Here is a 15,030-nt window from a genome sequence, read left to right on the forward strand (position 1 = left end):
GAAGTTATTCAGCCATAGATGAATAATTACATATAGCCATGGAATGGTGGTTCATTGTCCATCAGTGAAATCTCTTGTCAACCTCCTGGAACCCTGTGCATACACTCAACCTGTCCACTTTGTCAGAAAATGTTGTAAGCCAAATTTTCTACCCTTTATGAGTTTCTCCTTCGTTTGAACTGCTTGACCATTCCTAGCTCTTTGAGAAAACCGAGGAAGGAAAAGGACTTTTAGAAACATATTTTAAATTTTATATATTCTACTCTGTTAAGAAATAGTTTATTATATTTATTGTATTAATTGTTGTTCCAGTTGGTTCCAATACCATCATCTTGTATTTTTATGATGCTTTTGGATTGTCCGAGTTTGCATTTGTCTGTTGTTCACCTTTAGAAAATTTCTCTTGTAAATAATTACAGTGGGCATTGTTATTTCCATTCACTGGAACAGGGAACCAGGGACTCAGAGATTTAAAGTGACTTCCTCAATTGCTTTGCAGTATTTATAACTTTTAGTTCTAAACTTTCCATCAGACAGTGTTGCTTATATTGTGAACATTTTTTTCTGGTCTGTTACCTTTCTCAACTGAATTCAGCTGCTGTAGCCATTTACTATTCATCTAAGAATGTGTACTTTAGATGTTACTTTGTTTTTTTTTTTTTTTTAAACAAAGCATTTCGTAAACAGGCTTTTGCTTTTTGCCATATATATTGCTTTTTATATTCTTTACTTTTCTCAGATAGCATCTTTTATCGCCCTACACCTTTTAGTCTATGCAAATATTTATTTTTTTCAGTGCCCAGCTATCTCTTAAGACTTCGACATATGTCTAAGGTAGTCTTACTTTGTCCATCTCTCCATTTCTCCCTTTTAAAAAATTCTTAAATATCTTAAAAGTAACAAAAGTGTCTTCAACTTTTTCTTCTTTCAGGCTAGGATTTAGATATTGACAATGCTCTCACATTCCTTTTATATTCTGTGTTTTTGTGGTGTTTTATCAGTGTGCAAGTCTACACATGAAGGTATGCTTAGAAAAGCTGGGTGAGCATCCATATTAGTACATCTAATTACTGTCATTTCATGCCTGTAATGTGCAAATGGTTTGCTGAAAAGCAGCAGGCTTGTTTGTGGTCTTATCCAAGGAACTCAAGCTATGTGCTGCCAATAGAGTGCTGTTTTCACTCTGAGGACTCTCCTACTTCGGCCTTTTCTTCTGTCTTTGATGAAGGCCTAATAACTTCCCAGCTCTCTCTGTCTCACAGTGCCAAGTAAAGAAGATATCTAAAGTCCAAAATTGAATAGAGTTTTGTTTGTTTGCTTTGTTTTGGTTTTGGGTACTGGGGATTGAACCTGGGGCTTTTTGCCACTGAGCTACATTCCCCAACGATTTTTCAATTTTTTAATTTTGAGACAAGGTCTCTTAAGTTGCTTAGGGCCTTGCTAAGTTGCTGAGGCTGGCCTCCAACTTTCATGCTCCTGGCTTAGCCTCCTGAGTCACTGGGATTACAGGTGTGCATCCCAATACCTGTCTTTGGATAAAGTTTTTGCATAGGGAAATTATTTTAAGGATAATTAAATGGTTGGATGCTTAGAAGAGGATGATTTCTGCATCCTAGGGATGTTAGAGCATACTGAAAAATTACTTTTTAAAAACATATGATTAGTTTAAGACTGAGAAATATAGCTGTTAAATTTACTTGTTATTATAAACTTTTTTTGAGTTCTTACATGTGGCATGCATATGAATGAATTAGAGCCCCCTATATTCAAAGAAGCTATTTATCATAAGGTGGGGATAATAATTTTGACAAAAAAATTATAAATGGTTCCATAGAGTGATAGTTGATGCTAACCTAGAAATGAGTTTGCAGATTCTTTGAATCAGCTTTCCAGTCCTGACCTTCTGTAACCTGGTATGGTCCACAACTCTAAAATCATGTACTTACCTGTGTATTACCTTTCTTAGGACTGCTGCATGAATGACCCAAGCCCTTTTCAAGGTATAGGCCTTGAAAAGCACACTTGTCTGAAATGTTATTTTTCCTCAGGATATGCAGAAAAAAAATTTAATTCAGATAATAGACAGTTTTATGATTTTTGTGATCATTTCTTTTTCTTTAATGGTGCTGGAGATAGAACCGAGCACTAGACTTTCATGCCAGGCAAGTACTCTTTTACTGAGTTACATCACCAGCCCTGTGGTCAAAGCTTTGAACTACTGAAAGAAAGAACATTATATATGTAATTTATATATTTACATATATGTAAATTTACATACATATGTAATTTAGCTGTGTAAATCAGTTCAGCTCTGGGAAAAGAATAAGGGGTTTATAATGATCAGGAGCTGCTCTGGTACTCATGGGCTTAAGGGTCAGGAGTGGGGGTAGGTAGCAGTTCTTTTACTCAATCTTAATTTTTTTCCTTGTGAAAGATTCTTGCTGAATGAAAACTAAGTTGATTTCCTATCCAGAATCATTTTATTATAATGGAAGAGACCCAGCATTGGTGTATTATTGATGCCAAATATGACTGCATAAAGCTTTATTAAACAGGGCGTGGTTTGCTTGTGAGTTTCATTTTTATTTTCAATTTGCAGGTTTCAAGATAAGTGTCAGACAGCAAGATGCTTTTAACTAGTAATTCACACAGCCGGTTATTTGTCTAGTCTAGATGAAATTTGGTAACTCCTGCCCAGAATAAATGGAATTGAAATTGATTTAAGAAAATTAAAATGAGTGCATTTCATATTTAAAATATGGGTTTGTTCACAAAAGGGGAAAGCAATTGTAATTATGTCTTTTGCTAGAAGCTTTTATTGACTTAGCATTTAATGAAATGAAATGATAATGACATAGCATTTACTTAGTGCTGTGTCTACCCATATCCTGTTTTTTCTTCCTCTACATCTCAGTCAGTTTCTTTAAAAGACTGAGCACCTCTGACTGTGTCCTCTTTCTCTTCTGAGTCCTGAGAGTGGTTACTCATCAGTGTTCTCCTAGGCCGACTTCTCTCTCAAGCTTCTCCTGGGTGAACACATCTGTTTTGTGATCTGACACTCTCAGCTCATTATTTTTCAGGCAGAGCTCTCCTCAGAGCTCCAGGCTACCAGTTAGGTGTCTCAGACATCTCAGTTGACATACTGAGCTAAATTCATGGTTTCCTGTAAATACTTCCTCTGCCTTCTGCTCCGACTCTAAGCTTCCCTCCCATCCATGCACACAGGAAGAAAGCCTAGGTGGCATTTTTAAGTGTTCCTTTTCTCCCATCTTCAAAGCCACCAACTTCCCCTGTTTATTCTACTGCAGATATTTCTCCAATCTGCCTACCTTCCTACTGCAGATCACTGTTACCTCCTGGCACTACTGCAGATCTCTTGCTTTCCTTGTTCTATTTTTCTCTTTCTTTCACTCTTTTTTTTTTTTTTTTCTTCTTTTTTTTGGGGAGACAGGGTCTCCCTACATAGCCACAAGTTGGACCTTCAACTTGTGATCCTCCTGCCTCAGCCTGCAGAGTAGCTGGGATCACGGGAGGGAGCCACATGCCTGGCTGTATCCCTTTTTTAATGGTTTCTCCGTAGGGCATGATACTAGTTTCCTTTTCTTTCTTTTTTTTTTTTTTAATTTATTTTAATTGTGAACATATGGGATACATCTTGTTTCTCTGTTTGTAGATACTAGTTTTCTTAGGGTTTCAAATGGACCATAGGATAACATCTACAGTCTTGCCATGGCTGAAAGGTCCTGCTGGGTTGGCTTGTGCCGGACTCCCCGACTGTTTATTCTGTGCCACTCCCAGCTTGCTCTCACTTCAGCCACACCTCTTCTCCTGTAACTCCTGCACACTACATTCCTTCCTGCCCAGGATCTTTCTATCTTGTTTGGGGTTTCCCCTTCCCCCTCCCCCTCACTCATCCCTCATTTCTTCTCTGCTCTTTCTCCACCCAGGTGCCCCTGAAGACCCACCTTCTAATCTTGTTTACCTCAATTTACTGTGAGTTCTGGGGAGATCATTTCCCTGACTGCTTTATCTTAAGGAGGACTCTCCTTTTCCATTATTATTATTTTTTTTTTGAGGTGCTGGGGATTGAACCCAGGGCCTTGTACTTGTGAGGCAAGCACTTCTTCCGCATTCTTTAAAGTCAGCTTTCCTAGAGGAACTTCCTGTCATCTAAAGGAACTCTGCTCCCCTCCATTCCTTGGAGAAAACTTTCCTTTCTCTGAAGAAAGTCTCCTCTCCCTATTCCCAAGTAATCTCTCTTAATCAATTGTTGGCTCCCTTCATTATAACATGAGTAATGTGTCTCTTTGTTGACGAATTTCTTGCCTCCAGGGTCCTCTTAGCCTTACTGAGAGCAGGTGCCCTTAGTTCTGCACTGCCTTTATGTAGAGGAGATGCTCAATTCACATCTTTTTTGAATGAATAAAGGACAACAAAAAGACAACATTTTCATATACTTAAAATTTTTGGCTGCTGATGGCTTCTGATTATTTTGTCTTAAATTTATTTTACACTGATAAAAAAGGAAATAGTCCTAATCTTTAATCAGAAAACCCCTAGATTACTCTTGTGAAGAGAATTTTATCAGTCACTGTTAAATGAAAGGATCGAAATACAATAGTTCTAAACAAAGGTAATTTTTTAAAATGGGAAGATGATAATATTTATAATTATCATAGTTTGCGATAATTTATTTAGACTAACTTGTTTATTTTGCTAAGCGTTCAGGATATAGAGAGTACATGACAGGGGCTGGGGTTGTGGCTCAGTGGTAGAGCATTTGGCTGGCATGTGTGAGGCACTGGATTTGATCCTCAGCACCATATATAAATAAATAAATGAAAATAAAAGTTCATTGACAACTAAAAAAATTAAAATAAAAGAAAATACATGACAGGGTACTAAATTACAGTTAGGTATAAGAAGCTGTGGTGTGCTGTTGCATAAGAAAATGACTATAGATAGCAAGGTACTCTGTACTTCAAAAAGCTAGAAGAAAGTATTGTGCATGTTTTCACCTAACAGAAATGTTAAAATGCTTGAGGCGATAGATATGTTCACTCTAAATATTATATAAAGTATACATGTATCAAAATATATCACAGTGCCTCATAAATATACACAATTTTTATGCATCCATTAAAATTAATCCATTAAAAAAATGAATATCAGATCACAAAACACCAACACAAAACTTCCTTGACTCTAGGTAGCATATGTTTTTGGAACAGCTTTTTTGAGATATGTGACATACAATAATTTGTACATATTTAAAGTGTATGATTTGACCAATGTGCATTTTTAAATGAATGTAGCCCTGAAATTATCTTATATATATTTTTTGTAGATGGACACAATACCTTTTTTAATTAATTTATTAATTTATTTATGTGCTGCTGAGGATCAATTGAACCCAGGACCTCACACGTGCTAGTCAAGTGCTCTATTACTGAGCCACAACCCCAGCCCTGTCTTATAATATTTTTAAGATGAAGTAGACCAAATAATGCATGCATATAATAGAATACCAAGTGAATGAAGAAAATTATGCCTTCTGTGAATGGTTTTTAAGAGTATTTGTGGATAATTTCAAAAGAATGAGTGTCGTCCCTCATAAATTGTAAGATATTGCTGTCGTATGGTGTCAATTAAAATATTGTCCATTCCTTTTGTATTTTAGCAGGATGTTTCTTCTGGTGGGAGCTCCCAAAGCAAACACTACCCAACCTGGGATTGTAGAAGGAGGGCAAGTCCTCAAATGTGACTGGTCTTCTAGCCGCCGGTGCCAACCAATTGAATTTGATGCAACAGGTAAATGTTGATACCGTGGCCCATTTTCTTAATTTACATTATTTTTTTAAATGATTTTTTAAAATAATATTCATTGCTTTAATAAAGTAATGAATGTAATTACCACAGACCCTCAGGAAGAGTTATGTAAGAACAAATAATTTACATCGCTTTGATTGCTTTAGATGTCTTCCAGTTTAAACTGGTAGTGTCAACATGCAGAAATTTAGGGAACATCTATTAACATAGGTTTGTATTTCTTCTAAGGAAAAGGAGTTGATAGACCCGGAAAGCTTTTTGTCATTTCTCTGTCAGCCAGATTGAAGCAGGACTCATTGATCATTGTTGAAGATTAACTTTCTGATCATGACTTCATCCAAGCCTTGGGCTGTAGAAACCAGTTGAGGAATCTTTTGTATTCACGTTGATTTAGATGACTTAAAACAAAACAAACAAACAAAAATCCCTCTTACTCAGAATTCAGTGGGAATTCTGTTGTGTTTCTGGTAACAGGATAATTTCATCTTCAGGGGAAAATTTCAGTGTCAGGATTATAGTAATAAGGAGAAAAATTGTATAATTTAAGTTTTAATTTATATCAGTGAAATAAATATTCATAATTCTATGTACATTTATATTGATATATAAATGTGTGTGTACGTATGTTTGTATATATATGTATGTGTGTGCTTACATATATTTATATTTATATGAGTTTAGTGAATCCTCAAAGAAATAATGTGACATTTATTCTAGTGCAATAGTTGCTTTTTTTTCCCCCTTGGTGCTGGGGTTTGAATCCTCAGCAAGTGCTGTGCCACTAAACCTTATCCCTAGTCCTGGTGTAATAGTTCTATATAATTTTTTAATGATTCTGATTTGTTGGCTTTGATTAGAATTCTTTAAGATAAGCCTGAATAAAATTAATTCCTTTTTTCCACATTGTTGTTTCCTCCTGGTTCTAAGATATATTGTTTCTGGGAATTATATCAGTGAAACAGGAATCACGATGTGATGTGTTCCATTCCATGTAGGGGATGAATGCCAAATGACGATCAGTCATTAATCCTGTTAACAGGAACCAAGTCACATTAGTTCTTTTCCATCTGAAATTATCAACAATTAAACTGTTTTTTTTTATGTGACTAATATGCGGAAAACCTCAGGAGTTTGAAAACGGGTGCGGTTTTACCACAAATAGAAAAATATCTGTTATTCAGAATATTATGGGTCAGAGCATTTATCTTCTAACACAGTATGAATATTAATAAAATGAAATGCAGTTCAGTTTTGATAAGATGAACTGTTTTGATATATTTCTGTTTTCAATAGCATATGATTTTTGTGTATTGCAAGATAATTTATTGCTGGTTGTTTTTTGAAATTTGGCTTCAGATGTTTTTGTATTTACTGAAAAAATAAAATATGCACATGATAATAAAAATTTCAGTCTGTCCAAAGGGTATAAGATGAAAAACAGGATTCTGTCAACCTACTCAGAGACAGTGTCTCTTATCACAGCAATTTATTGTTCTAGAATTTTTTATGCATGTATGCATCCTTAAGAAAAAACAAATCATGAATAGAAATGTACTGTTAGGCACTGCTACCACCTCTAGAGTTCAGTCCAAGATGACAAACTTACTTGCTGCTTTGCTTTCTGAATAATGTTTATGCTTTAGCAAGCATAAAAAATGAAAACCTTGGGTCTAAAATTTATTATTGTTTGGATTTGTAAAATTCGGCTTTGAAATATTATATGTTAGTTTTCTTTCAAGCTCTTCCCACCTACTTATCTTCTGGGTTTTTCTTTTTCTCTCTGATTTTCTTGAAATATTTTGTAATCAAAACTACAACTTGGTTGCAAAAAAAAAAAAAAAAAAAAAAAGGGAAAGAAAAAAAGAAAAGAAAAAAGACCTGGTTTCTTATTTTACATATGCAGTGACTGAAATATCACAACTTACCTTTGGAACAGCAGTTACCTTCTTGGAATTTTAAACCCTTTGATCCAGTAAATCCTCATAATTTGTAGAATTTTAACCAAGGTATATGTAATGTCTGAAAACTGATTTTTTTTCCCAAAAAATAGTCATAATAATTAGAATTTTGAGGCATTATAGAATTAGCAAAAATAAAAAGGTAATTTTGGGGCATGATTTTTTTTGTTGATGTTTTAGGCTAAAATGACTTATTTGTAGAAAATCACAATTTATCTGAATTTGAACTTGGAAACAGAACTGAAGCCAAAAATCAGCATATGGTTTAGTTTAGGAATTAATGATCTATATGTTTTTGGAAGTAAATGTATTCCAAAACTATATTGGGTTGTTACGTAAAACAGTCAAACAATATGGACACCATTCATGTAGCAGACTAGAGCAGTCTATTATCTCAGTTTTGTTTTATGCTAGTATTAGTTTCCTATTGTTTTTGTCATAAGTTACCACAAACTCAGTGTTTTTTTCTATTTTGTTGCTGGGAATTGAACACAGGGCCTTGCACATGGAAAGCACATGCTCTACCACTGAGCTACACCCCAGTCCTTAGATGTCTGAGAACAGCACATATTTGTTTTCTTCTGTTCTAGAAGTCAGAGGTTCAAGATGGGTGTCACTGGTGGCTTGTGGCCCCTTCCTATCATCAAGGCCAGCAGTGACTCTGGAGTCTTTCTTGTACCGCGTCATTCTAACGTGGACTGGTCTGTCTCCCTCTTGGGTCTACCCAGATAATCCAGAATGATCTCCCATTTCAAGCTTCTTAATTTGATTAAATCTGCAAAGTCTTTTTTTTTAACCATGTAATGTCACTTAATCAAGAGAAGGGTTCTGGGAATTAGGATTTGGGTACCTCCGCCAGCAGGTGGAGGATTACTCTATCTACCATGGGGCCATTTTAAATATCTTGTTAATTGACATTAGTTATTCTGAAAGCTGCTTCCAGGCAAAAACTGTACTTACATAACCGACATTGTTCCTTCTTCAGTTCTTTTTTCTGTTGGCAGCTGTAGTTTTTGAGGATTGCAAACTAGAATTCATAGATGCAGCCTCAGATTCAGGTGATTTTGGGCAAGTGACTTATGTTTGCCAGCTTCAGTTTTGCTATTGGTCAAAGAACCTTAATACTTATTCTTACCCTGTTGAATAGACAAAGGAAATCATGTCTTTTGACAATAGTTTATAAGCAGGAAGCACCATACATGTAAAGAAAGGATAGTTTATATCAGATCTATACCTAAACTATGGGGAGGTGAATAATTAAGGAAAAGGAAAGACATAAAGATAATTGTGGATTCTTAAATGGATTCTTAAATGGATTATATATTGGCTTACATTTTAACCTCTATTGTTGTGACATTTGGGAAAATCCTGCCCTTACAGTGTATTTTCCTTTTCTAAAGGAAGCAGATGTTATTAACAGACTGATTATTGCCAAAATTTCTCCATTATTTGTATTTTCCAAAAAGATAGATTGGCAGTGTCCCCTGGGGAGGGAAAACATGTATTACCTGGCCCTTCCAAAAACTCTTTGCTTTGAAATACAGGCTAATGGGATGCTTATGAGATATGTCCTTTAAAAACAGGAGAAGCTCCTACTTCCTATATTCCAGATGTGGTGTGAATATCACCTCCTGTTTCCCAGGAGGTCAGAGGTCTGATTCTTCTCACCTGGAATATCTTACTGCCACACTTAGCCACTTCTTCCAAAGGACGCAGCTATAGATTTTGGGCAGACCTGGCAGTGGTAGTTCTCTGGTCAAGAAAGAAGCTGTGGAGTATTTTCTGCATATTACTAGATTTTGTTAATTTAATAGAGAATAAGTGACTTTCTAGTCTCTGTGCCATACGGTTTTCATCTCATTGCAAATAAAACACTCAGGCTGACTCTAAAATAACCCCCTTTAACTTCCTCCTTTTGGTGAATTTTCTGTCTTCCAGAGTTGGGTCTACATTTTTCTACTATTGTAACAGTCCTGTAAATTATAAAGTTAACAACAACAAAAAAATAGTCTCCCTTCTTTAGTTAATACAACATAAATTTATACTAAGGATTTTTTCAATGAAAATGTTTCTCCTGATACAATCTGTAATCCCCTGATCCTGAAATATGTAGTTGAAGAACTGGTAAGCACCTCAGAAATCATTTAACCCCGTTTCTTTACCAATAATTCACTAACACTCTTGCAGTTAGTCAGTATTTTAGCATTTTAAATGTTTTACCGAAACTAAACCCACATAATCCTTTAAAATATGACTTCTTTGCTGTACACTTTGGTCTTTGATCTGAATCACCCATTCTTGAACACTTAACATTGGATTTAATTTTTTTTTTTAAGAACATTTTCAGTAAAGAGTTTTTGTTTTAAAATGTTAGATGCTTTCAGGATCATTTCCTTCTCATCAGTAGGAGAAAACAAACCAGCATTGATAAAGCAGTGGGTACTTTCTAAAGCCTGTATTCTTTGTGCAGGATTGTAGCAGCACCATGGACTTGCTCAAGGAAGGAGGGAGATTTTGATTCTCTGTTCACTGTGGTGGTGATTACTCATTATATAAGTAAATATCAATCCCAGTGAAACAAACCTTGTCCTGTTTTGTTCTGGATACACTTTTCTGATGCTTTTCATTTATTTCTAGAGGAAAGCTGTATCTTATGTAAAAGACTATTTTTTGGACAGTTCTGTGTAAATTATACTTTCTCTTGTCTGTGGATTATGATTTCAGAATACATCTATTTGTCTCTATATGTGATTAATTTTTTAATAGTTCGTGATTTAAAACACACTGGATTTAGGGCCTTTGTTTCTTGCCTTTGTCAATGTAGTTATTCTTTTAGAGCAATTCAAAGCACTTTTGATGTTTATAAAGCAAATCAGTATAGTTAGGCTTTTAAGAGCATTTAAAAGCATTTTGGGAGTTTATAAAAAATCATCCTTTCATCAGGTTCCTAGGAAGGTTAATGCTTAAACATGGCAAGGAATAGCTTTTCCGATTGAAATGTCTTTGAATTTTATGAACTAAAACTCCTTTATGTGTATGAATTGAAAATGTAAACATAAAGTTAATTAAGAGAGGATGTGGAGGCTCCTAACTAAGCTTTTGCATGTGAAGATTTATGATATATTTCCAAACTGCTTTTTAAGAAACTCTTTAGGACTGGGGATATAGCTCAGTTTGTAGAGTGTTTGCCTATAAAACACAAGGCCCTGGGATCAATCCCCAACACTGCAAAAAAAAAAAAAAAAAAAAAAAAGAAAGAAATAAAAATAAAACAAAATCTTTAAAACGTTATATAAATCATGTGTGTCTATTGATGAGAATAAGAAAAAAAAAGCCCACACACACTAAGAGACAAAAAGAAAATAAAAATCACCTAAATCCTATTATTCAGGAAATTAGGAACCATAATATGTGTGTGTGTGTGTAATACATAAAGTCATAATTTACTCAATCTGTCTCCTATTATGTTAGGCATTTTGCTTCCTTACTACTTTTAACAAAACTTTGAGCATGCTTAACGTTCTGGTTAGTTTTAGTTTATATTTAAATTATTTTTTATGAATTTCTAAATATGAAATTTAGAAGTCAAAGGAATATGTTTTCAGGACTTTGTTATATATTTACCCAAGTAGGAAGATATTGATACAACCTATCTTTGAACCAAATTTTATGCTATTTTTTTTTTTATCTGACAAGTGAAGCAGTTATTTTGTTTAATTTACATTTCTGTTCTTTTGGTGAATTTGATTTTTTTAAATGCTTATTTTTTTGTATTATCCTTGATCTAGTATATTATTAATATATCTGTTTATTTATTTACTTATTTTTCAGTCCTGGGGATTGAATCCAGGGCATTGTGAAAATTTCACAAGTGCCCTACCACAGAGCTATATGCCCAGACCAATATAACCTTGTTTTTATTCTTTTCTGTGCGTGTGTGTTTGTGTGTATGGTGGTGGTGGTGCTGCTGCTGCTGGGAACAGAACTCAGGGCCTAGAGCATGCCAGGCAAGCACTCTGCCACGCAGCTACATCTCTAGCTCCCAAGCTTTTTTATTTTTTGTTAATTTGGAAAATTGGTCTTTACAATATACATACATTTTTGTTCAGTGTTGCAGCTGCTTTTTTCTCTGACAAATTTATCATTTTTTAAAACAGCTTTAATAGTTATGATTTACAATAAGATTCACCTATATAAAGTGTACAATTCAATGAATTTTATCGTGTTTATAAAGTTTTATAATACCAGGATTTTTGATCTCCCTAAAAAGAAATCAGAAGTCTGTACTAGTTTATCCCCATTTGTACCTTCAGCCCTAATCAACATTAATCTTCTATTTCCTCTTTTTATATTTCATATATATGTGTAATTATAAAATACCCAGTCATCCTACCCTTCTTTCTGTTGCTGAATAGTATTTGTTTAATGGATTCATATTTTGTTTATTCCCTAGTAGATGCACATATGGGTTATTTGCACTTTTTTGGCTATCGTGCTACCGTAAACATTTGTGTACAAGTCTGTGTGGGTATATATTTTCATTTTTCTTAGATAGATACCTAGGAGTAAAATTGCTGGGTCATACAGTAATCTACATTTAACTTTTCTAAAAACTGCCAAACTGTTTTCAAAACTATTTGGACTGTTTTGCCTTCCCATGACAAGGTCTTAGGGTTCCACTTTCTCTACCTCCTTAGAGACACTTATTCTTTGTCTTTTTATAATAACCATCCCGGTGAGTGTGAAGTCTTATTTATTTATTTGCTTGTTTATTTTTTGTCATGCTGTGGATTGAACCCAGGGCCTTGTGCATGTGAGGCCGACACTCTACCAGCTGAGCTATATTCCCAGCCCTTGAAATCATTTTTCATTGTGGTTTTAGTGTGTGTTTATCTGTTGACTAATTAATGCAGACTGTCTTTTCTTGGGCTTGTTATTATATTCCTGTTAGAGAAATGTCTATTCTTCTAGTCCTTTGCCCATTTTTAATTAGACTTTCTAGTAAGTAAAAGTGGTTTTTAAAAAATATTTGTTTTTATTACTCTGGATAGAAGTCTTTTATCCAGTGTATAATAACCAGGTATTTTTTCCTATTCTCTGGCTTGTCTTTTCAGTTTTTTAATGGTGTTTTTGAAGTACCAAAAGTTTTAATTTTGATGTCTTCCAATATGTCAGTCCTTTTTTTTTTTTATCACTAAGCTTTTGATTTCCTAAACCAGTGTCTAACCCAAGTCATGAAGATTTATTCCTCTGTTTTCTTCTAAGAGTTCTTTAAAAAATATTTTTAGTTGTAGATGAACATGATATCTTTATTTTTTTTTTTAATGTGGTGCTTATAATTGAACTCAATGCCTCACAACCCCTGCCCCTCTTCAAAGAGTTTTTATAGTTTTACCTCTAATATTTTAAAATGTCTGAGATCTCATCTAGGTTTTTTTTTTTTTTTTTTTGGGTATTGTTCTGAGGTAGGATTCCAAATGAATCATTTTGCGTAGAAATATTCAATTATCCCAGCACCATTGTTGAACTCTTTGAAAATATCTTATTTCTTATGTACTTATTTATCATTTCTCCCCACTGAAAAGCAAAGACCTCATCTTTCTTATTTACTGCTATATTTCTAGCATTGGACATAGGAAGTACCCAGGACTTATTGTTAAATGTATGATCAAAGAGACTTCTTTCTCAGACCTGTCAAGTTTTACACAAATAAATAAGCTCTGTTGGGAGATTTTTCTTTGAAGCAAATTTTGTTTTAGAAAGTGCAGTTGAGCAGAAGTGATGTCTAAGGTAAAAAACTGCTTGAGGAAGTCTACAGATTATCTATTTTATTAAAGGACTAATATGGGGTGGCATTATTTTCATAGTCTTTTTGTTAGCAAAATTTCAAATTCCCTAAGGATGTAAATAATTTTGTTAATCATAGAACTCATAGTAATGAATGGAAACCAAATGACTTAAACCACATTTAGCATCTAAATACAAGTTTACTCTTTTGCTTTCCTTAATGGTTTGCCATTCTTTTCACTTCGGCCTTTTCAAAAAGAGTAACTAACATATTCTTGTTCCAAAGGATGGATGTTCTTTAGGCATGAAAAGAAGAAGAAGGAAAAAAATAAGGTAACAAGGTAATTTTGTTTTAAAAATAAGTATTCCCTGTATAATTCTCACCCAAGTTAATGCTGGATGTTTGACAATAGCTTTTGAAATCCTGAGGAAAAGAGAAGAGTTGACTGCTAATAAGGAAGCAGAGAATAAAGTTATGACAATCTGCTCTTCTCATTTGTTTCTGTCCTCAAGCATTTAGTCATAGGAATCTCAAAATGCAAGTCAAAAATTTCAAAAGCTGGGAAAATAGACATTAAATTTTCAAATCTTTGATGATTTACTTGCTAATTAATTCCAAGTTTCTCTAGCAACACTTTCCTCTGTATTTCTGAAAGCAAGAGTACAGAGTCTCATGTTAATTTATATTCTACAGGGCAGCGTCTTCTCCTTTATGTCACTGTGTGGAGGTCCCTCCAACGTGGTGTGCAATTCTGCACAGCAGTCTTTGTGATCTTTCTTGGTTGTTGCCAGAAGAAGCATATTTTTCTAGCCCTGGAACTTCTGCAGTTGTCTGTCCTTTTTCCTTTTCCAGGGCGGTGTCACGCTTCAGGCAGTCCAGGGAGTTCCAGCGTCACCCACAATGGTGACCTCAGGGCTGATTCAAAATATTGACTTCACTCATGTGTCCCAGAATAGCTGCCAGTTTTCAGGCAGGTCATGAATGAACTTCTGGGTTTGGTTTAGAGAGAGCTTTTCCTTTTCTTTGTCCCACCCATTCTGTTCATACTTCCTTTGAGGGAAACTTCTGCTTCTGTTGAGTCAAATGTTTGGAGACATCTGAAAGAAAATTCTGGTTAGTAAAGGAAAACTTCCTTTTGAGCAAACTTCTTGAAAAGATGTTAATTTGAGGCTGTGACTGTTGAATATGGAGGCATTGAAAGCAGTAGATAATGTGTGTGTGTGTGTATTTTTTTTCTCTTTATTTTAAAAAAATTTTTACAGACTGCATTTTGATTCATTGTGCACAAATGGGGTACAACTTTTTATTTCTATGATTGTACACAATGTAGATTCATACCGTTCGTGTTATTATATGTGTACATAGGGTAATGATGTCTGTCTCATTCCATCTTTCATACCCCACTCCCTCCCTCCTCTCATTTCCCTCTACGTAATCTAAAGTTCCTTCATTTTT

The 15,030-nt window shown here is 34.6% G+C and overlaps 1 protein-coding gene across 2 annotated transcripts in view; it reads left to right on the top strand.

Annotated features, from left to right (window-relative positions):
- The window catches only part of Itgav (integrin subunit alpha V), an 82,206-nt gene that overhangs the window by 6,536 nt on the left and 60,640 nt on the right, over positions 1-15,030 (top strand). Inside the window, exon 2 of one of the 2 annotated variants that reach the window (XM_047543665.1) lies at positions 5,684-5,811. In XM_047543665.1, the coding sequence (XP_047399621.1) occupies positions 5,684-5,811 (128 nt within the window). Of the gene's footprint in view, positions 1-5,680; positions 5,812-15,030 lie in introns of both variants that reach the window. The other variant, XM_047543664.1, reaches the window with a different exon arrangement.

This window comes from Sciurus carolinensis, chromosome 3 (assembly GCF_902686445.1).
Source record: "Sciurus carolinensis chromosome 3, mSciCar1.2, whole genome shotgun sequence".
Taxonomy (NCBI): Eukaryota; Metazoa; Chordata; class Mammalia; order Rodentia; family Sciuridae; genus Sciurus; species Sciurus carolinensis.